A 23509-nucleotide genomic window follows, 5' to 3' on the forward strand; every position below is an offset into this window, starting at 1 on the left:
GTGTCATTAAGGCTTCCTATCAAGATCTCTGCATATCTGTAGTAAACATAAATAATGAATGGTTCAGCATAAGCTTTGGATAAGATCTATTCAGTATCAGCCTTGTTGTGAAAAAGTAGGGATGACTAATATAAAAGAGGCATTCAAACCACACAGAAGCTGCTGCTCATAAAACTGGGCGCGAAGGCCTCCTGTCCTGACCAGCCAACATCATCTCAAAGAAGTTTCCTCACCTTCATGTGCGTGTAAAGTGCCGTCAAGTCACAGCCGACGTATGGCGACCCCTTTTGGGGTTTTCATGGCAAGAAACTAACAGAGGTGGTTTGCCAGTGCCTTCCTCTGCACAGCAACCCTGGTATTCCTTGGTGGTCTCCCATCCAAATACTAACCAGGGCTGACCCTGCTTAGCTTCTGAGATCAGACGAGATCAGGCTAGCCTGGCCCATCCACCTTCATACCAAAGCACATTGTTGGGAACCACATCAGTTGGTTAATGGCAGACTGTTTTCTCGCCTGTACATAATGCCAGATCTGTGTTTGTGCTAAATGCCGTCAAGGCGCTGCTGACTCATGGCAACCCTATGAATCAAAGTCCTCCAAAGCATCCTGTCTTTAACAGCCTTGCTGAGGCCTTGCAAATTGAGGGCCTTGGATTCCTTTAGAGTCAATCCATCTCTTGTTGGGTGGTCTTCTTTTCCTGCTGCCTTCAACATTTCCTAGCATGACTGTCTTTTCCAGTGACTCTTGTCTTCTCATAATGCCCCCATCAATGCTGGCACGAGGCTCTGCACTGGAAAAATGCAGCAGCAGCGGCGACGCTGGCGGCTGTGTGGGGTGCAGCCGTGCGGCCCCCCTGTGGTGGCGTAAGTACCCCATGCCGGCGTGTTTGCCTATCTGGACGGCAGAAGTGGCACTTACACCAACACAGAGGTTATGCCACCTCCTCACCTCTTTTCAGCCCCCCCTTTCAGGATTGCATAGTTATTCTCTTTCCCAATGAACTGTAATCCCAATTCCAATCCCAGCCTTAGACAGCTGCTATTGCCCCCTCAAATACCAGGAAAATTAAGAAGAAGAGTTGGTTTTTATATGCCGACTTTCTCTACCACTTAAGGAAGAATCAAACCAGCTTACAATCACCTTCCCTTCCCCTCCCCACAACAGACACCCTGTGAGGTAGGTGGGGCTGAGAGTGTGTCACAAGCCCAAGGTCACCAAGGTCATGTGTAAGAGCAGGGAAAGAAATCGAGTTCACCAGATTAGCTTTTACCTCTCATATGGAGGAGAGGGGAATCAAACCCAGTTCTCCAGATAAGAGTCCACCGCTCCAAACCACCGCTCTTAACCACTACACCACACTGGTTAATTCAGATATCCCAGCAACATCACATCCGTCTTGGCCCTAACAGTGTCATGCCATGTCAAGTTTATTGTATAAGGCCATAGGCCATTACAATCTAAAACAATATAACAAGCCGTAACAGTGTGAAAACGTTAGCATTTCAATGTATGCAACAAGGGACCGTATTACAACATCAGCAGAGACGCATGAGAAACATAACCATCTTTTGGGAATCCACATAAGGCTGAGTTGCATGATTAATTTTGCTGCATGTTTCACTTGTGAATCCACAGATGGATGGATTTTAATGGTCTGGATTGTACTTACTTGTCCAGGCCATGTTCAGGAGCCACTGGAGCTGGACGACATTTATTTCAGGATGCTAGAGCAGGAGAGACAAAAGGCAAGTCTTACATGCTAAGCACCGTTTTTGCTCACAGTCAACAATTAAGCAAAAATATCACGTGCCCAAGTTCTGTAACATCAATCATCCATCAGCTGGAGCTTTTTCATCATGCGCAAGCACTGCCTGCCAGCAGAGAAAAATGTTCACACATAAGCTAAGCATCTGAATCACTTCCTGCATGTGAACCCCGCAACGTCTCTATATTATACCCCTTCCTGCTTTCAGCTAATAAGAAATGAGCTGATATTTTAGGAAAGAAATATCTGTAAATCCAGGATGGCAGCATCACATTGTCAAGGATCACTACACTAGAGTTGTATAATATGGAAAAATTGGTACAAACATGTTCAGCGGGTCTTTCCTCTAACCAGTGGCCATAACCTGATGAATGAGTGTCAAGAACCCCATCATGCCCTGACCTGGATGGCCCAGGCTAGCCTGATCTTTTCAGATCTCAGAAGCTAAGCAGGGTCAGCCCTGGTTAGTGTTTGGATGGGAGACCACCAAGGAATACCAGGGTTGCTGTGCAGAGGAAGGCACTGGCAAACCACCTCTGTTAGTCTCTTATTATGAAAACCCCAAGGAGTCGCCATAAGTCAGATGCAACTTGACGGCACTTCACACGCACATACCCCATCATTCTGCTGAATATAAAAAACCAGATATGAATGAAGGATCCTGTTGGATGCACAGCATACTGGATTCTAATTAACATACTTGATAGTTGTTAAGACACGGATCTCAAAGGGAGAGAGGGAGGGGCTGTGGCTCAGTGACAGAGCATCTGCTTGGCATGAAAAAGGTCCCAGGTTCAATCCCCGGCATCTCCAGTTAAAAGGAGCTAGGCAAGTAGGTGATGTGAAAGACCTCTGCCTGAGACCCTGGAGAGCCACTGCCGGTTTTAGTAGACAATACCAACTTTGATGGACCAGGGGTCTGTTTCAGTATAAGGTAGCTTCATGTGTGTTCATGTGTGTTCAAGATATCTGGGAAATTCTCTCATTTGCATTGGCCTCAGTAACGTTCTCCAGGAGCCGTTATCTTCCCAAATATGGAAACATTTGTTTTATCTACAAATCTTCCTTTACACAAATTAACTAAAATAGAGCAGTTTAATGATGCCAGTTCATTTCCTTCAGCAGACAACACACACATACTTACTTTTTCAAAGTACTTCCTGAAGAAATCCTCCCAAATTTTGCCATCGTATTTGTCAACAATTTCCTGAAAATAACACACACACAAAAATTGGGACTTCAGAAAAAAGAAGCAGGGCTTTTCATTTCTCTAATGTTTAAAAGCACGACCGGCACTACCAAGAGGCCAGCTCAGGCAGTTGTCTCAAGTAGCAGAGCTGAGGTGGTGGTAGACAATGTCTAGGTTTGCCAACCTCCAGGTACTAGCTGGAGATCTCCAGCCAATAGAGATCAGTTCACCTGGAGAAAATGGCTGCTTTGGCAATTGGACTCTATGGCTCTGAAGTCACTCCCCTCCCAAAACCCTGCCCTCCTCAGGCTCCACCCCAAAAACCTCCTGCCAATTGCAAAGAGGGACCTGGTAACCCACCTGTCCATCACCAGCCTCCAGTCTTATCTAGTTCCTCTACTACCCCTTCATTCACCACCCACCTTGCCCTGGATGCCTCTGCTTGGAAACCAGAGCATCTTCCTTGTCATCTCTTCCAGTCAAAGAACGTGCAACTGCAGTTTTATAATATGGACAGATTGATGCATGACTTTCACTGGGTCTTTCTTCTAGGCCATGCAGCGTGGTGTAGTGGTTAAGAGCTGTGGACTCTAATCTGGAGAACTGGGTTTGATTCCCCACTCTTCCACATGAGCAGACTCTAATCTGGTGAACTGGGTTGGTTTCCCCACTCCTACACATGAAGCCAGCGGGGTGACCTTGGGCTAGTCACAGTTGTCTTAGAGCTCTCTCAGCCCCACCTACCTCACAAGGTGTTTGTTGTGAGGAGAGGAAGGAAAGGAGACTTGATTCTCTTTAAAAGGTAGAGAAAATCGGCATATAAAAACCATCTCTTCTTCTTCCTGAACTGTCATGGTATTCCTTTCTCTTGCAAGAGTCGGGCCACCATTTTGGTTGCCTTGGCAGCAGGCAACCAAAACTGGTGACCAAACTCTTGAAAGAGGAAGGGGTTTTTGCAAAGAGTTTGAGAAGCCCAGCAACACAAGCAACGCTTGGCTTGCTATTTGTAAAGAGACCGGGGGTGGGGGGAGCAAGGGGAGCAGGGAGCTTTAGCTGCTCTGGCTTCCAGGAAAAAGCGGCGGAGGGGGCAGCAGCTGGCCTCAGGAAGCACTGTGGATTGAGTTGGCACTGCTTCGAACAGCTAGGAGAGTGAAACTGGCACAACTCAAGGCATATAAAAAGGACCGCAGTGTGCCTTCAGGTCACATTGGCAGCATCGTATTTTAGTAAGAGAATAACTCCCAATGAAGCTCATCACAGCCTCTTGGGAGTCCTAATGAAATAAATATTACAACTGGACACATGGAGTGGCCTTTGAAAGATCAAGAACTACACGCACAGTGTGGGATATACTTCTAGCGGCACATCCACCCTTTGAATGTGATACACATCTGGCTGGGGTGTGTGTGCTCTCATCATCCTCGCAGTGAGGATATGTATGCTGCTCATTTCCACCTTAAGTGGGTTGCACAGAGATGGGTGCCAGAGTCTTTATTTGTGAAGTATTTGAGAATTTTTTTCTTAGATTGGTTTCATTGGCAGATCGCCTTAAGAAAGCTGGCACAGCGCACAGGAAACAGTACCAAGCAGAACAGTGCTAAGTCACAGAGAGAAAGAGGAATAGCAGAGGAGCCAGTGATATGAAGTTAAAATAAAGGCAAATGGCTTATTTTTTTCATTTCATCTCACCTTTGAAAGTACAAGACTTGAATTTCCACCCATTTCACTACATGCAAAAAGAACAAAAAAAAAGAAAAAGAAAATTAGAGGGTCTTTAATCCTGCTTGTGCAACAGCATGAGTTGAAAGATAGTGTCTTAAGTACAACAGCGTGCCTAGATTATGCTCTGCTCACAAGCACAGCCACACTGTAGCAGTAGTGGCTACAATTCAGAGTAGTCCCCTCTGACTGGCAGCAGCTCTCCACCGTCTCAAGCTGCTTGAGAACCTTCGACAGGAGCTGAGCCAGGGACCTTCTGCTCACAGAGTATGTGAATTGCCACTGAACCACGGGCTCTCCCCACAATAAGAACAAATCCCCGTATTGTTATATATCAGGATGGCAGTAGCGAAACAAAGAGCAGCACCTACTGAAGAGTATGTTTCCTGGAGAAGACACGCAAGAGGAACTCTGACTCTTGGTGAGGTTCGGAGGTGGCAGGTACAATGACATAGACTCCAGGGGGCAGCCGGAAATCCTGAGTCACTTCACGGTCGTTCACAAAGACTGGGGAGCTATTCAAAGGTGGGTTCTGGACAAAGAATTCGGGAGGTAGTCTTTTATTGCTCCCATGGTACTGGCAACAGAAAACAAAAGACCAGGTGAAAACAGAAAAACGAGTAAACTTCGACTGGTTTAGGTGTCTCAGACAACAATCATGTGAAGAACATACAGGGGTACTGTACAAAAGGCAAAGAGGTTGGAGAAAAGTGTCTCTTCCTCAAGAAATGATTATCAGCATCAAACACCTTACTCCAGAGTAATCCCAATCGTTCATTTAAAAAGATGCTACTAATAAAGTTCTGCCTGTAGCTGCCCCAAGTGATATTAAATCAATCAGCCCAAGCAAGGCTTCTCCTCACGGCCACCGTTTTACAGTTTAAATTCTTTTTATGCTTGTATCTGCTGTTTGGTTTCCATTGTTGTAAATTTGGAGTTTCGTGTTTTTATGACTAATTATTCACTTAATTTAATGCAGTTAATATTTTTATACAGAAAGGAAGGATAAAATGCTTTAAACAAAGACATTATGCATATTAGTGTTGTGACTTGGTTTATGGATTTTTTTTCTTTTTGAGGATTAATTACACAGATTTTATCTATTCTTGGTGAGGAAGGGGTCACACGCCCACTCATACAAAATGCAAAGAGGATTTTCCACACAGTGAGTGTGTAAACAAACCTTAAGTCCTTGATAGTATCATAACGAGAACCAGTGGCAGATCTACATTTTTGGAGCCCTGAAGCTTAAACTGTTATGGGGGCCCCTTCGCAACCAGCAACAATAGGGCAACATCCAACAAGGCTGTGGCCCCAGCCTGATGGAATGTTCTTCCAAGTAACATCAGGGCCCTATGGGACCTTCAGAAGTTCTGCAGGGCCTGTAAAACCGCTATTCCAGCAGGCCTACAATTGAGGGCAACCATAGGTGGTCATCGTTACTGGCCTCCCTCTCCTTTTCCTAGGAGCTTCTGATATGAGGATTGGGCTGCTTGGCCGGACCTACAATGGCCCTGTAATTATATGAGTACCATCTTGTTAACTGTATTGAATGGTTGTATGAATTTTATTGATTACTTATGAATTTTAGATATATATGATTTTATTAAGATTGTTGTTACCTGCTGCCAGGTAAGAGAGAGGAATGGGGATCTTCAGTAGCTGCCACCACTCTGGTGTGAGCCTAATTCAAGAAGGCCCAGAGCACTCTGCCTGCCCATGGCTGCTTCTTCTCCCAACAGGGTATACTTTCTAGGTGACCAAATGAGGCATGAGGACCCAGGACAGAGTAACAAACAGTTTATTTAAAACGTCTAATAATGATAACTCAAGCCACAATAGGTTGACAAAACCAGTAAAGGCAGGCAATCAAACAAATAAAAACCCTAACACATCTATCTTTACTGTCCCTAGCCTTCTCCTGGCACTAGGCCTCAGGCTAACTCACCCCTTCCTGGAGGAGGGATCCCTCCATCTGCAGAAGCCCCTCCCTAGCCCTGCTCCCTAGGAGTGAACCCCCTCCCTTTTCAGGCAAGGCATTTTATTCCTTCTCCCCAGGCACCACTCCCTTACCCCTGATTGGCCCTAGCCTTCCCTCCAAATCCTCTTCCACCAATCACAAGGTCCAGAGGGTACCTGGGAGATGTAGGCCTGGTAACTACTTTAAAATAGGCCTCCCTAGAGCCTGTAGGGAGGCCTAGGATCATGACACCCACCCTGAGCCTGGCTTTGACCGGGAATGAGGGTGGGCTACAAATTTAACTAATAAGTAATAATAATAGGGAGGGGGTCATCAGAGGGATAAAGAGGTGAAAATCTGATCTTTTGGTGTTAAAATGCACAAGCTAGACGAATGCAGCCTGAATTGAGAATTCAGATGTCTTTTTATGGTTCTGATTGGCTCTAGCCTAAGGGCTGAGCTATAGAATTATTAAGCTGTGCACCAATGAAGGATTTGAGGATCCAGCTGCCAAAATGTAGGCTATGAATAGATTCTGGTGAGCTCAGTGAGCCCTTACAGCTGGGGGTTCGAGCACTGCAAGCCTCTAAGAAAATTTTGAAATTTGACCAATTACAGGGACATTTTGAGGCCATGTGAAATGGGTATTAGATAGGCTGACCATATTTCCTTGAGACAAAAACGGGACATTGGGATGGCAAAAACGGGACAGGGGTTATGTAATCATGAAAAAGCAAGATGATAAAAAAAGTGTTATTACCCAAACATATTGAGCTTGTTCAGTGACAGAACCCATACAAAAATTTAGATAGAGAGGGACTGGGTAAAATCAAATTGAGAAATTTAAAAATAATACTGTTATTTTATACTACATACAACATTTCACTATATTTTAGTTGTTTTAGCTAATCACTATATTTCTCAAACAAAGAGCTTAAATGAAAATATTTTTAATGTTCCTGGGGCCATGTTTTCTCAATATGTCCCAACTATATAGCAATAGGAACATGAGTACATGGATGCCATATTCAGAAAAATAATGTGCAATAGGAAAATATAGGAAATATCCACTCTAGTAAATAAAAGTATTTAATTGTAATAATTTTATATAATTTTACAGCAACATGATAAATATTAATGCACTGCTGATATCATGCCCTTGTACAAATCCGTGGTGAGACCACACTTGGTCTCTGTTCTGGTCACCACACCTAAGAAAGGATATTGCAGAGCTTGAGAAAGTGCAGAAAAGAGCAACCGAAATGATCAGGGGACTAGAGCAACTGCCCTATGAGAAGCAGTTTAAACATTTAGGGCTGTTTGGCTTGGAAAGAATGCAGTTAAGGGGGAGACAGGATAGAGGTCTATAAAATTATGCATGGTACAGGGAGAGTGGACAGGAAGAAGCTTTTCTCCCTCTCTCATAATACTAGGACGTGGGGTCATCTGCTGAAGCTGGAGGGTGAGAGATTCAAAACTGATAAAAGGAAGTATTTCTTCACACAATGCACAGTTAAATTGTGGAACTCCCTGCCCCAGGATGTGGTGATGGCTGCCAACTTGGAAGGCTTTAAGAGGGCAGTGGACATGTTCATGGAGGAAAGGGGTATTCAAGGCTATTAATTAAAATGGATACTGGTCATGATGCATACCTATTCTCTCCAGGATCAGATGAGAATGCCTATTATATTAGGTGCATTGGAACACAGGCAGGAGAATTCTGCTGCATCATTTTGTTTGTGGGTTTCCTAGAGGCACCCAGTTGGCCACTGTATGAACAGACTGCTGGACTTGATGGACCTTGGTCTGATCCAGCATGGCTTTTCTAATGTTCTTCTTATGCGCAATAAGGAATTTGAAGCAGAACATGAAACATGATCAACAGTATTCTGAATGTTCAAGTAACAGCAGAATTAGGCACCTTAACGTGGAAAACCACAACTAAAACTGCTGGTGTAGCCGAGGCATTTTGTGACCCACGTATTCCACCCCTGGGGCTGTCAATCCAGTCCCAGAACACTTGTGTTAGTCCCAGGGGCTGTCATTCCAGTCCCAGAACACTTGTGCTAGTCCCGGGGGCTGTCATTCCATCTTGGGGGATGTCATTCCAGTCCCAGAACACTTCTGTTTGTCCCAGGGGCTGTCATTCCACCCCTGGGGCTGTCAATCCAGTTCCAGAACACTTCTGCTCATCCCAGGGGATGTCATTCCACTCTAGGGGCTGTCATTCTGGTCCCAGAACACTTGTGCTAGTCCCATGGGCTGTCATCCCAGTCCCAGAGTAGTGTATCTGGGTTTAAGGACCTTACTGGAAAATCCATTCCACATTTTCTTTGCAACTCTTTTTGTGCTGTAATGTATTTCAATGGAGCTCATGCAAGCCAATTGGCAATCCAGGCTCCCATTATCTTCAATGGGCTGTGCAGCCTCTCCCATTGTTTCTAATGGGCTAGCCTGTCATTCGTTTTAGTGCATCCCAGCTTCACCTCCTTGCTTTCACCCACTCTCAGAAACTAGCCATGATGATCCCGAGGTGGCCAGAAGGGAGGGGAAGGCAAGCCTTGTGCATTTTTTGGCATGCGGCTTCAGAGGTTCGCAACTGCACAGCGGGTGGGAATGTGTTGTTTGACGGCCATGTTTTGCTTCCACCCATAACTGGAAAGTTGTGCCTTTTCCTTCCGAGTGTAAAATAAAGCTGTGTGGTAAGGGCAAGGCAACAAAACTGGCTTGGTTTATTCAAAATGGGACAAAATACACATTTTAATTAAAAAGACGGGATGGCCAGAAAATATGACAAAAATGGGACTGTCCCATTCAAAATGGTACGTATGGTCAGCCTAGTATTAGAGCATGTTCTAAAGTCAATATTAAGTACTTCAACCCATTGGCTTATGATTCTATCACTAAAAAACTCCATCGATTTTGTAGAGAAATTCACTCATTAAAAAAAAGTTGCTTTGGGGGCCCCTCCAGGATTGGGGGCCCTGAAGCTTAAGCTTCATTAGTTTCACAGTAGATCCGCCTCTGACGAGAACTGTAGTGGGGTGGGGGGGAAGAGTGAAATTACCAAAAGGAAAGGTGAGCAATCCTGCAAAGGTCTACTCAGAATCCTACTCATTCAGTGGGGTTTACTTCCAGGAAAGTGTTGTTAGGATTGTATGGCTAGTTAGATTGACCTTTATAAAGTGCAAGGAAGAACTCAGTAGGCTTCCTGATGATTAACAAAGTATAGGGTTGCCAACTTCCAGGTACTAGCTGGAGATCTCCTGCTATTACAACTGATCTCCTGCCGATAGAGATCAGTTCACCTGGAGCAAATGGCCACTTTGGCAATTGGACTCCATGGCATTGAAGCCCCTCCCCAAACCTTGCCCTCCTCAGGCTCCACCCCAAAACCTCCCGCCGGTGGCAAAGAGAGACCTGGCAACCCTAACCAAGGAGCTTCTGAGCCGAGCCTCCTTTGTTCAGCCTTGCCTCTGTGACTTCTACCATGCTGCTTCCTATGCCTACAACAGTGTCACCCATGAGTCAACTTCTGCCTCACATTCCCTTTTCAAGACCATCTCCTCAGCAAACCTTCTTCCAGAGCCCTCTTGGCCTCTGCACAGCCCTTCCTCCTGTCTCCACCTGGTCAGTTTCTCATCTTCTCTCTCTATCCTCGCTTTGTCTATATCTAATAGGCAGGCAGGGAACACACCACTTGGGTGTTTGTAGAGAGCCTAGTGTGTTGCTGAAGCAAGACCCACATAAAACAGAAGTACCGTGCAATCCTAGTTATACCGCCCCCCCCAAGCCATCTAAGTTTAATGGGCTTAGAAGAGTGTGGCTTTGCCTAGGGCTGCACCAGTCGTCTCACGTTATACTATGTAATGTACACAACTTTGCTTGCTGTCCTGTCGTTAAAAATCAAATCATCTGAGAACTGCTGTAAGAATAGATTCGCACTGCCTTTTTATGTGGTGATTATCATAGGATTACGAATGTTCCACAGTCAAGCGTCTCTCCCCATCACTTGCGTGTGCATTAAACAGGCAATAGCTGGTGTGTAATTCATTTCCCCCCCCCCAAAAAAAAAACTCAAGCTGCTGCACAAGAGCTGCAAGAATCACAAGGAAAACATGAAGACATGAAATTACTCCATCCAAAGGAGTCGCAGGAAGTCTTTCTTAGGCTGCCTATTTTTGAATATTTTGTTTTTCTGAGCCCTTCTGTTCCTGCAGCTCTTCTTTTTTGGGGGAGGGAAATATATTTTCTAATTACAAAGATTGGCAGGAAACCGTGCCCTCAACCAGGCCTGAGTGGAAACGATCACGCGTAAATCTCATGCCATTATCAGAATATTCCAAATATTTCCTCACTTAGCATGCACTCTCCTTATTTCATGGGATCTCAACATTCAAGACTTCTTCTCATACAACATCCTGAAGCCTGGTCCTAATCATGGTAGCTTGGAAGAAGTCCCATTTAGTTCAGCGAGACTTATTTCCAAAAAAGAATCCTTTAAATAGCAGCTTGTTTGACAAACTGCACTTTAAGAGGCATTTCCCATCGCCATTGTTTTTAATAAGAGAATACCCAGCCCTGAAACCAACTTAAAAGTTGTGTTGCTTAAGGATACCGGAAGTCTCCCTGAGCTGGCTATTTCTCAAAACGACTGTGACATTTTGCTCTTCTGTGGACTTTGTTGCCCACAAGAGTAGCTGCAGAAATACTTTTGCTTTCTCTTTGCTTGTAGTTCTCTTCTGCTAATGCTGCCATTTGTCATCTACTAAGAAGGTGGGGTTGCCCCTTTAAATGCATCATATATTAAATCGCTGGCTTTTATGCCTCAGTCAATGCCGTGATTCATTGTATTTCCAATTTTAAAACTGCTCTTGGTTTTGTACTTCACTATATTAATCTCAGCGTTCAATACAAGCCTGAAATTTACCCCACAGCAATCTTCAGCTCCCATTTTCCACAAGCCTGAATGTGAAAATGCCATTTCCCAGCTGGCCCCAAGCTCTGGAGATAAACAGGGCTGGCTTCAGTGCTATAACCAGGTAGCCTCAACCTGCCTCGTGATCCTCTAAGTTTAGGACCTCCATGGTGGGCAGAAGCCAAGCAGGCTTCACCTTCTAGTGAAGCCTGCTTGGCTTAATTTCTCAAGAGGAAGGTGCCTGCAGATTTAATTTTTTGTGCTGGGTTATGGTTGTAAGGTAAATGGACTTTTGCAAATGCTCCACTCAGCCCATTCCTGAGGGGGAGGGCTGAGCTGGTGGCTGGAGGCAGCGCAGCCGCACCACCTCCAAAGGAGGATCCCCGCTCCCCAAAGCCGGCACTTTGCCCTTACCTGCGAGTCCCACAGAACCACCCCATAGCGTTCCATGGGGCTATGCCATCTAAAAAGGTGGTGTAACTCCAGGTAAAAGCAAAGGGTTTTCCCAGCCTGAAGGGGGTTAGGAAACTGTCTAAAGGTGGCTCCACCTTCGGAATGCCCCCTGGGATGATGGCACACAGAAGTGTGCTGTCAGGATGCCAGCGGGAAGCCAAGCCAGCGTACCAGGGCTGCGCTGCTGCAGCAGTGCAGCGAGGCTGACATGAGCGCCCCAATGCTAGCGTCCATGCCACCCTTGGCAGCGCAGGTGACATGGGCACCAGCACAAGTGGCATAGATGCCGGCGTAGGCCCTTGCACACCTCCAGCAATGGGCTGACTGTCTTCTTATATTATGACTACATTTGTTTCAACTCTGAGCCCATGGCCACTCACCTCTGGAACTCTGGCACCTTGAATTAAAATGATATGCTAAGCCACAGCTATTTTTTCACTTTTTGTTGGATTGTCTGGGGTTGGGTTGTTACCTACACTTTGGATCATCTGGTCCCATTGTTCTGCTACAGTTTAAAGGAGATGAGAAGTCCCAAGTTATCTGCATTCTAATTTTCTAATGAGACAGGAACAGGGTAGCTCAAGATGAACCTGTGTCAGGGACATTCCCCATGCAGATTAATTGTTCCAATTTGCCCCCGGGGTTGGGTCTCATACCCCTGCTATGTACCAGAACACCACCAGCAAATTACAATGTGTCGCTTGGTGTGCTGGCAGAAATATTCTTAAGGACAGCTCCTTCCCTGGCATATATCTATTTAAGTATGAAGAATCCAAACTTTCTTGGTCAGAGGAGCTTATGAGCATCATTTAAATGTTGGGTAAATCAAACAGACAAAAATGCTTGTATTGATTTAGCAGCATTCACAAATAATCCCATAAGGAATGAATCAAAAAGATGCAGGAACTACCTCCAGGTATCTCTGATCCTTCAAAGGAAATATAAAATAATTTCTCATTCAGCCTTCTATCGCTTCTGGGTACAGCTAGGGAACATCACAACTAATAATTAAGCTGTAACACTGCATTGTCTTGAAATGTATTCAGTTGCATTGTGATATTAACAGTCATTCAGATGCCTCAAGAAATTTGCTTTAAATAGGATAAAACAACATTGTGCTAGCCCTGAATTTCATATCTGCACATTTAATGTGAACAGAACGTCTGCAAACACAGAAAAAAATTAAGATATGGCCATATTGGATGCCCTAAACTAATATGCCTATTTCCAATAAGTGTGGTTTGGATTGCAGTCTATATTTGAATTCAGCACACCTCTACAGCATATTTCAGTGTTTTGGCACATCAAATCTCTTTTCAGTATTCAAAAGTTCCCATCTCTGAGACAAAATTCAATGGCACTGGAACTGCATTTGAATCAAAACTGCAAGTGCTCAAAATGATTTGAAATTATTCTTTCCTGCCCTAAGACTAAGTGAAAAGCTGTTTGAACAAAATGATACATGAAAAGATGGTGCCAATATATAAACAAGCGATGTTAAGATTCTACATACCTGCGGGCCCACCTGGAAGGAAAGAAAGGAGAATACAAGTCAGTCTGTGAATTTTAGGGAATTCTAGTTTACTTGTAAGTATGAAATTTAGCCCCTGAACCAAACAAAGGGAGCCTCAGTTGAAGCATTTTAAACCTTACCGCAGACATCTACACAGTTCATTCACCCTGCTCAAGGCACAGACTGAGACACAGATTGCCACTGAAATCTTTAGCCCCTTTTCAGTTCATGAAAGAAAATTGGACTGAAGATAGAGGCAAGGTAAACTGTGCGTATACAAAGCAGTAATGAAGTCAGTGGGAGACTTCAGTCATTTATGCACGGGTACTTTCACTCATGTTTGTCCCAGGTGTGTCTCAGTTGTTCCTTGGAGTTATGCATGAGTTTTCCCTCCATTAGAGATGATCTCGCTGCCAGCCCTCACAAATCCCAGGACTTCCTGCTCCTCTGTTAACCCGATTCTTCTCTCTCCCCTGAGCTCAGCCCAGGTGAAATCCTCATGCATAAGGCAAAACGCGGGACACACAAGCTTGGTTTCTCACACAGCCAATTACAAAGCAGCCTGTAAAGAGGAGGGGATTCAAATGCTTCCTGCTTCCTCTGAGCTCCTTCTAGGCAGAAGAAAGTCTTTTTAAAACCGAGGGTTGGATATCCTCCCCCTTTCAGATTGCTCTGTTTTTTGCTTTTGTTTTGTTATTAAAATGCTTTTTTTATGCAGCTATTGGGTTTGGGGGGGGGATTTTCTCTCACAGTAAGCTCAACAAAGTAAGCCAAGTACAACCCAGCATTTAAAGGGACAGGGACTTGATTTGAGCTTGGAGCCTGCTGGTGCATAGATTCCCAACAGGAAAGTGTGGGACCAGCGAGCAACAAATCTCAGGTTAAACTCCCATGCATAAACAACCTATTTCATCGAAAACAAGGACAAAGGGCACTGTTTCCCCTTAGAGAGGATACTGTATATCCTGGTTCTTCTTCACAGACTCACAGAATAAGCTATTGCACAATTCTTTTTTTTAAAAGACACTAGAACTGGGGAGGATCCTTGTCCCAGTGTGCAGATTTAGCCACAATGATGGGCCAGGATCCTCTTCAAACCAGGGAAGAGAAAGCTGCTTGGTGGTCCCGTTCGGTGGAACGGGCAGGGGCCTTTTCACAGATTGCTGAGGGCAACTCGCCCCAATAATTTCAGCACCCGTAAAAAGATTTCAGGCCTACCTTATAGACATAAAAGCCTATGTGAAGATGAGGCATCTGATTCCGGTGTTTGCTGTTGTGTTTTTGGATCAGAGACACCAACACACTGCAAGAGTACAAGGATCTCTTGCTCCCGTTTCCTTGCAGAACTTTCAGCTGGTATTGGGGATTCATCCAAAATGTATCTGGGAAGCAAGACCACAAATTGGTGAGCCAGGTACCTCCAGAGCACAGATTCAGTACATTGTATCAAGTCTCACCAATGGAGGTTGCGTTATGGTGCCAAAGCAAACAACCAGGACAGGGATAGTATCAAAAAACACATTCTATTAATACTATATATGTGACTTGAACAAATGAAGCTGCCTTATAATCAGAACCTTGGTGCATCAAAGTCAGTATTGTCTACTCAGACCGGCAGCGGCTCTCCAGGGTCTCAGGCAGGGGTCTTTCACATCACCTACTTGCCTAGTCCCTTTAACAGGAGATGCCAGAGATTGAACCTGGGACCTTCTGCATGCCAAGCAGATGCTCTACCACTGAGCCACAGCCCCTCCCTTTCACAGATCCATAATATTAATAAGGTGTTAAATCAGGATTCAAACAAGCAAGAAATAACCCATAAGCAAACTATTCAGGGGCACTGAAATCTACACAGAGATTTGGTGGCAGCAGGGTTGTAGAAGGAAATCAATAATTATCCATTAATTTATATGAGGCCTTTCCAAGAAATATGGTAGCACCACTTACTGAAAAAAGTTCCCTAGTGTGATCTGTCCTAACATACAAGACTTTGCAGCTGTTTTTTAAGGGTCAGGATGGGTGTGAACTTCCCAGTTCCTAAAGCATAAAAGAGTCGTCCTTCAAGTTTACTCTGGGGCTGGCAATTTAACAACTTGACAGAAAAACAATGTGTGTTGGATCCAGGCTAAACTTTCCAACGGCAGAATGGAACTTCCCTGCCTCCCCCCTCCCACTGCAGCCCACTGCTCTCTCTGAAATGCTGCTCCTGGGGGACAAGGGACCCTGGGGAACAGGGTGACCAGGTTGCTTCTGGGGCAGGCCATCTCCCACCCCTGGCTCTCAAGCTTCTCCTGCTGCTCGATCGAGGACAAGAAATGGGGGGGGGTTAGGGTTGGGGAGGGAACCAGCCTTATGTGCCACAGCATAGAGATCTGAGAAATGGCTAGAGCATTCCATGATGTCAATTTCTGCAGGCCTCCAATGCTCCCAGGGGTTGCCTGACAAGGACAGGCAACCCTACTGACATTTGCAAGGTTTGCAGCAGGAAGGGGGAACTGGTGGCAACTTTAGTTTGGATCCAACTCAAAGTTAATACTGCATTTAAAATGTTGTTAGAAAGACGTCCGTCCAAGAAAATAATCATAATAATCACATGCAATTTTGCAGTAAAGTACATGATTACTTTACAGTAGAGTTGCCAACTGCCAGGTAGTAGCAGGAGATCTCCTGCTAATTCAACTGATCTCCAGCCGATAGAGATCAGATCGCCTGGAGAAAAATGGTCGCTTTGGCAATTGAACTCTATGGCATTGGAGTCCCTCCCCTCCCCAAACCCCGCCCTCCTCAGGCTCCACCCCAAAAATCTCCCAACGGTGGCGAAGAGGAACCTGGCAACCCTACTTTACAGTCTCATGTCCCCAGCCAAGTCTTACCTTTGTGGGTCCTCAACCTGCCCCCTGCTGTGACTCCTTTGTCCCATCTGCCAAACTGCAGGGAAGACATCCACTTCTTTCCATCTTCCTGGCTCATAAGGTCAGGTGTTAATTTGCAGATAATCAGATTGTCAAAATGGGTTTTAAAATTGTGCAGAGACATCCTATGATAAAGGAACCAAGACATTCAGAGTTAAACGCCCAGTGCGGCATTCAAAGGAAAAAGCCAGTTCATTCCAGTCATTTACTTTAGGACCCCCTGATGAGGCACTGCAGATGTCCTTTTCAGAGCATTTAAAAGAAAATTAGTACCATTTTAACTTTTCCCCATTCATGTCTTAATTTCTAAAATTTGAAATGTTGTGCCTCAAGTAGGGTTGCCAGCTTTGGGTAGGGAAATACCTGGAGATTTAGGGGTAGAGTAGGGTTGCCAGCTCCAAGTTGGGAAATACTTGAAGATTTTGGAGGCGGAGCCTGAGGAGGGTGGGGTTTGGAGAGGGGAGGAATTTTAATGCCATAGAGTCCAATTGGCTGGAGAGCAGTTGTAATAGCAGGAGATCTCCAGGTAGTAACTGGAAGTTGGCAACCCTATCCATGTGTCATGCCTGCAGTTCAGGCTATTATTGTCTCTACCTAGGGTTGCCAGCTCCAGGTTAAGAAACATCTGGAGATTTTTGGGGCAGAGCCTGAGGAGGAGAAGGACTTCAATGCCATAGAATCCAGTTGCCAAAGCGGCCATTTTCTCCAGGTGAACTGATCTCTATTGACTGGAGATCAGTTGTAACAGCAGGAGATCTTCAGCTAGTACCTGGAGGTTGGCAACCCTATCTCCACCCCAGCAGCATTCCTAAGACTTTATATGATTTGCACCATCTTGCTGGGCTGGCTCAGGCTGAAAACAGAGCAAGTAAATAAAACAACTTCAAAACCTCAAGCAGAAACTCAGCTGCTGATTTCCCCCCAACAATGCAGATCCATTTGAGAGGGAGGCTTGGCTGTTGAATTTCTGCCAGGCACGCAGTCAGAAGAGGGATGCAACTTAGCAACCTTCATTTGTATAAAGTAAACACACCCTTAGTCTACAAGAAGCAACTGTCACTTCTTTGTCCTGCACAAAGCCTGACACACTGTCAGTGCTCAGCGCACATTTAATTATTAGCAAGCTAGCAGCAACAGGAGGTTGGGCATAAATGGCAATCGCAAAGGAAGTGTTTATGGATTAATGTGAACAGGATTAGATGTGGAATTCACTTGCATGTTAACATTGCCATCTAGTGGCACAATTGTATGGCATCTGAAGTTTAATGAATCCAGTCCTTTGAGATATGCGTAGGGGGAAATGTGAGCTAATCTAGAAATGAAGCTGAGAGATATGTGATCAAATCTGCCATGCTTGTTTTTGTTCAATTTAAAGACACCATGGAACCAGAAATCAGTTCAAGGAAGTAGCACTCAGGGTATTTTATATTCTCTAAGAACATAAGAATGTGAGTAAAACTATGCTGGATCAGACCAAGGCCCATCAAGTCCAGCAGTCTGTTCACACAGTGGCCAACCAGGTGCCTCTAGGAAGGTCACAAACAAGACAACAGCAGCAGCATCCTGTCTGTGTTTCACAGTACCAATAGGCGGTGAGAGCCCCATGACACAGAGTGGTAAACTGCAGTACTGCAGTTCAAGCTCTGCTCATGACCTGAGTTCAATCTTGACGGAAGTCAGGTTCAGGTAGTTGGCTCAAGGCTGACTCAGCCTTCCATCCTTCCAAGGTCGGTCAAATGAGTACCCAGCTTGCTGGGGGCAAAGGGAAGATGACTGGGGAAGGCACTGGCAAACCACCCTGTAAACAAAGTCTGCCTAGGAAATGTCAGGATGTGACATCACCCCATGGGTCAGGAATGACCTGATCTTTGCACAGGGGACCTTTACCTTTACCTTTCATATAACAGGAATGCTCCTCTGATCCTGGAGAGAATAGGTATGCATCATGACTAGCATTCATTTTGACAAGCAGCCATGGATAGCCCTCTCCTCCATGAACATGTCCACTCCCTTCTTAAAGCCTTCCAAGTTGGCAGCTATCACCACATCCTGGGGCAGGGAGTTCCACAATTAACTGTCTCTTCCCACTGCCCCCCAAAATTTCCCATTGTGGGCTCACTGCCATCGCCAATGCAGAGGAATTAGGAGTGGTTCTTAGGTTTTCCCTTTCCCATTCTCTCACACTTGCCTTTTCCCTGTCCCTGCAATGCTGCAGGCCATTATAGTAGATATAATTCTATAGTGCAAATGGCTATACCAACTACCAATTTTCTTTAAAAGCCTGCTAGCAGTGTGCATATGTTGGGGAGGAATGGAAAGTGCAAAGGAATAGTGTGGGCAAAGGCACCTGCTGTGGGTGGAGGAGTTCAGAAATCTACACCTTCATGTCCACATGTGGACTAATCTTTGACTCTGATATCTGCAGAAACATCAGGTCCATGTTTATTCTGGGGGAAAAACTGGAGCAAAGGAGGGGAAACCATGAAAGTCAATGGAACGGCATCAAGAGGAGGTGATATAACATTGTGTGGATGCTCTGAAAAATTCCTTCCACAATGACTGAGATTTGATCTGTTTCCTACAGTTTGAGCTGAGGTGGTACAGTGCCACTAAAGCTATACAACATGATTGCTTGTTTGTTTAGATAATTTCTCTGCTTCCTCTTCATATACCTTTCTCAAGGTGGTTTACAAAGTAACACACAAAAAGAACGTAAATAAAATCAAATGATTATTCTGAAAGTGTCATACTTCTATAATTTTTAAAGAAAGGCAGTGTCTTGCAGGGAAATGTGGAAACGTTAGCAGAAATATGAGCACCTTCCTGCCTCTGTCTTATTGTAATTCTTTCACTACAGAAGAGAGAGCAAACTGATTCTCATATCTGACCAATCAGTCCCTCCATTGGGACAATCCTTCTCCACTGACTCATTCCTTCCCCTTTTCTTAGGATCTTATTGCCATAGGACCTGGACATGAGTGAACTTCTACCAAGCCAATGATTTTGTCTTTACGCCTCTTCTAAATACATTAAAAGGCAAAGGTTGTCCCCTGTGCAAGCACCAGGTCATTACTGACCCATGGAGTGACGTCACATCCCAACGTTTACTATGCAGACTATGTTTACGGAGTGGTTTGCCAGTGCCTTCCCCAGCAAGCTAGGTACTCATTTTACCAAACATGGAAGGATGCAAAGCTAAATACATTACAAGAAAGAAAATTCCATTGATTTCAGTACTGCTTTTTTCCACCGAAATGCATATCATGTTTGAGTATTTGACCTAAGAAAAATGGGTGGGTTTTTTTTCACACTTTCTTAATTTTAGACAGTTTATGAGAATTTGAGAACTCTGGTCTAGGGTGACAGAAGGGGCAGAAGTAAAGAAGGCAATGATATAGTATTTCATTTAAAGTACCAGAACTCCCCATCATCGCCATTTCTGTGCAGCAAAATCTTCTCTTTGGGGCTGAGTAGTTCCCATTTCCCAGACCTAATGAGACCAGAAAAAAATTAATTTTGAAACAGTGCTTAATAAGCATTATTGTATTATAGACAACTTTTTTGCAGTGCTCAAATTATGGGAGGGGGGAGAATAGTGGCTCTGTAATTAAATCGATAGCCCCTGCCCCTAGGCTAGGGTTGCCAGCTCCAGGTTGGGAAATACCTGGAGATTGTGGGGGTGGAGCCTGAAGAGAGTGAAGTTTGGGGAGGGGAGGAACTTCATTGGGGTATAATGCCGTAGAGTCCACAGGGACCATTTTCTCCAGGTGATCTCCAGCCTCCACCTGGAGGCTGGCAACCCTACCCTAAGCCCTGTCAACCTGCTTCCCCCAGCACAGCCTTCTAAAAAGAATGCTTAAGGAGATTGGAACAAAAGGTTGGCCCTGGCTCCCACCAAAGGCCACTTAGGATTCATCAGTGACAAGAATGGTAGCAACGGACAATTCAGCTGTTCTTGGACACACAGGTAGGGCACCTAGCTAAGCCTGCTGTGCATAGCAATTCAACTGTGTGAACAGGTGCTGCACCCAAGATGCTTGGCCAGAATCTTCTGCAATACAAATGGGTTCCACAGAGGACAGTCTGAGAGTGCCCTAAGGGTGAAGGAGTGCCCTAAGGGGAAGGAGTTTGAAAACCACCACATCAGGATACCCTAACTAGAGATGAATGCAACAGAGCACAGGATTACCATGTCTTGGACATAGGGTTGCCAACCTCCAGTTACCAGCTGGAGATCTCCTGCTATTACAACTGATTTCCAGCCAATAGAGGACAGTTCACCTGGAGAAAATGGCCGCTTAGGCAATTGGACTCTATGGAAGTGAAGTCCCTCCCCAAACCCTGCCCTTCTCAGGCTCTGCCCCTAAAATCTCCCGCCAGTGGCAAAGAGGGGCCTGGCAACCCTACCTGGACAATGGTACAGGACGGGTCATTTCAGCAAGTGCAAATTTTTCCAACCTGCATGCAGCACCTGCTGAAATTCTTCCTTCTTCCCAGTTCTTTACAGGGTCTGTGCCGGGCCTGCTCTCCCTGTGTCCTGGTGTTTTTGCAATTTGCAGCAGTGAACATAAGAGCACCATTGGATAAAACCAATGGCCCATCTAGTCAAGAATCCTGTCTCACATGGTGGCCAACCTGTTTGAGGGCCAACAATAGGACACAGAGGATGAGGCTTTCCTCTGATGTTGCCTCTTGGCACTGGTATTCAGAGTTTGACGGCCTCTGAATTTGGAAGTCCCTTTGGTTTGCCATGGCTAGTAGCCATGCATCTGCCTAATCTCCTTTCAAAGATGTCCATGCCTGTTGCCACCACTACTTCCCCTGGCAGCAAATTCCACATTTTAATCACTTGTTGAAAAAAGAATTATATCCTTTTGTCCATTCTGGATCTACAGCCCATCAACTCCATTGGATGCCCCTGGGTTCTGGTATTTTGAGAGAGGGAGAAAAGGTCATATCTGTCTACTGTCTCTACTCTGTGCATACTTGTGTAAACCTCTATCAATTCCCCCCCTCCCACAGACACACACACCAGACTTTTTTAAACTGAAAAGTCCCAGACTCTTCTTCATAGGAAAGGTGCTCCAACCCTTTAATCATCTTGACTGTACTGTTGCTCAGGTATGTGTTGGGCTAAGTGCATCACATCAACACACTGCAATGTTGCACTATCATGAACTGCCCTTTTGAGCTGTATGCACCTAAATTAATTTAATCTCAGTGTCATCGCCAATGAGATTGCCTGCAATAAACTTTGCCAGAAGCTGGCTGTGTGATTTCTTCCTGTCAAATGTTCCCTTTTGTTACTATAAACCAGGGGTCACCTGCCAAACTTTTCTTTAATGAGAACTACTTCTGAATAATCAAAAATATCCAAGGCTACTCCCCACCCCCACTTCCATTGCATGTTACAATGTTTTGTTCTGTCCCAGAAACAGAACATGCACTCAGAAAAGCACCTGGCAGGAAGCTATTGGCTAAGCAGCACTGAGAAAAATATTATGAAATAAAAGCATTTTTCAAAAACCCTCAGAGTAGACCTTTTTGTGATCTTTTCCTGGATCTTCTGGGGGCTATACAAGCTAATCTGTAGCAGCCAGAGAGCTGCTTGTATCTCACAAGCTGCCCATTGGAGACCACACTATAACACTCACCTGTCACTCCAATCACCTTTCCATTCAACCTTCCCCCAAGGATTTCGTAGTCTTACTAAATATTCAGGTCTGTGTTTGCAAGTCACCTGTCAAAACAATAATGCATTGCCTTTATAAAGGCCACTGTTCAATGCCCAGCTGTACCAGCTGCTTATAACAACTCAATTCAAGATATCAGGTTTGCCTACAATTGGTTCTCGTAGGTTATCCGGGCTGTGTAACCGTGGTCTTGGTATTTTCTTTCCTGACGTTTTGCCAGCAGCTGTGGCAGGCATCTTCAGAGGAATAACACTGAAGGACAGTGTCTCTCAGTGTCAAGTGTGTAGGAAGAGTAATATATAGTCAGAAAGGGATTGGGTTGAGCTGAATCATTGTCCGGCAAAAAGTATCAAAGGTAATGTGCTAATCATTGTCCTGTAAGTATCAAGATAATGTGCTAATGAGGGTGTGGTATGTTAATATGGAACCATATTAATATGGAACCATATTAACATACCACACCCTCATTAGCACATTATTAGTTGATACAATGGTTCCATATTAACATACCACACCCTCATTAGCACATTATCTTGATACTTACAGGACAATGATTAGCACATTACCTTTTATTCTTTTTGCAGGACAATGATTCAGCTCAACCCAACCCCTTTCTGACTATATATTACTCTTCCTACACACTTGACACTGAGGGACACTGTCCTTCAGTGTTACTCCTCTGAAGATGCCTGCCACAGCTGCTGGCGAAACGTCAGGAAAGAAAATACCAAGACCACGGTCACACAGCCCGGATACCCTATAAGAACCAATGAACTCTGACCATGAAAGCCTTCGACAATATTTTGCCTACAATATTTTTCAGTAGCTTGGTCCTAAAATATGTACTTTCCCTATGTCCATTGTCACATTGTGTCATACTGATCATGAAGTCCCTCTTACGTTTATCATCTTTTTGTCTCGTTTGCACCAGCAAGGGTCCACGTTCCCTCCATCGGAGACTCAGCAAAACCCAAACATCTTCTGAGGGCATGCAGACGCTTCCCATTTTGACTGACTTGTGGTAGCCAAATTACCATATCCTTACATGTATTACCATATCCTTACATCCTGAATAGCGTGACTGTCTTCGCCTCCAGGCTTTGCTCCTATACCAATCATGGTCCGTGGGAAGAATTCCACCGAGTTTATTTTTCTACTAGACTGCTTAGCACGCACTAGAAGCAGTACCAGGTCCCTTCAGAAGCACATTGCTTTTTCCCATTTTTGACACATTCTTTATCCCAGACTAATTAATCTCAAACAGCTACCAATCCCTACTTCTCTCTTCATTATAAAGTTTAGCGAGACCAACTAAGGGAAGAGCAGTGATGGCTAAATCCTGTTTCTAAGGGTAAAATCCAAAGAGAGCCATCTCTATCCAGCAGGT

At 44.8% G+C, this 23509-nt stretch overlaps 1 protein-coding gene across 1 annotated transcript in view; it reads right to left on the reverse strand.

The window, feature by feature from the left end:
• Window positions 1-23509, reverse strand: part of LOC130480742 (calpain-14-like) — a 50280-nt gene that overhangs the window by 16460 nt on the left and 10311 nt on the right. The window contains exons 7-15 of the mRNA XM_056853365.1: window positions 22084-22169; window positions 19845-19919; window positions 16391-16554; window positions 14736-14899; window positions 13973-13981; window positions 5045-5250; window positions 4644-4680; window positions 2910-2972; window positions 1670-1724 (exon numbers count right to left, since the gene is read on the reverse strand). Coding sequence (XP_056709343.1) covers window positions 1670-1724; window positions 2910-2972; window positions 4644-4680; window positions 5045-5250; window positions 13973-13981; window positions 14736-14899; window positions 16391-16554; window positions 19845-19919; window positions 22084-22169 — 859 coding nt within the window. The remainder of the gene's footprint in view (window positions 1-1669; window positions 1725-2909; window positions 2973-4643; window positions 4681-5044; window positions 5251-13972; window positions 13982-14735; window positions 14900-16390; window positions 16555-19844; window positions 19920-22083; window positions 22170-23509) is intronic.

The sequence above is a fragment of the Euleptes europaea genome, chromosome 7, assembly GCF_029931775.1.
Source record: "Euleptes europaea isolate rEulEur1 chromosome 7, rEulEur1.hap1, whole genome shotgun sequence".
NCBI lineage: Eukaryota > Metazoa > Chordata > Lepidosauria > Squamata > Sphaerodactylidae > Euleptes > Euleptes europaea.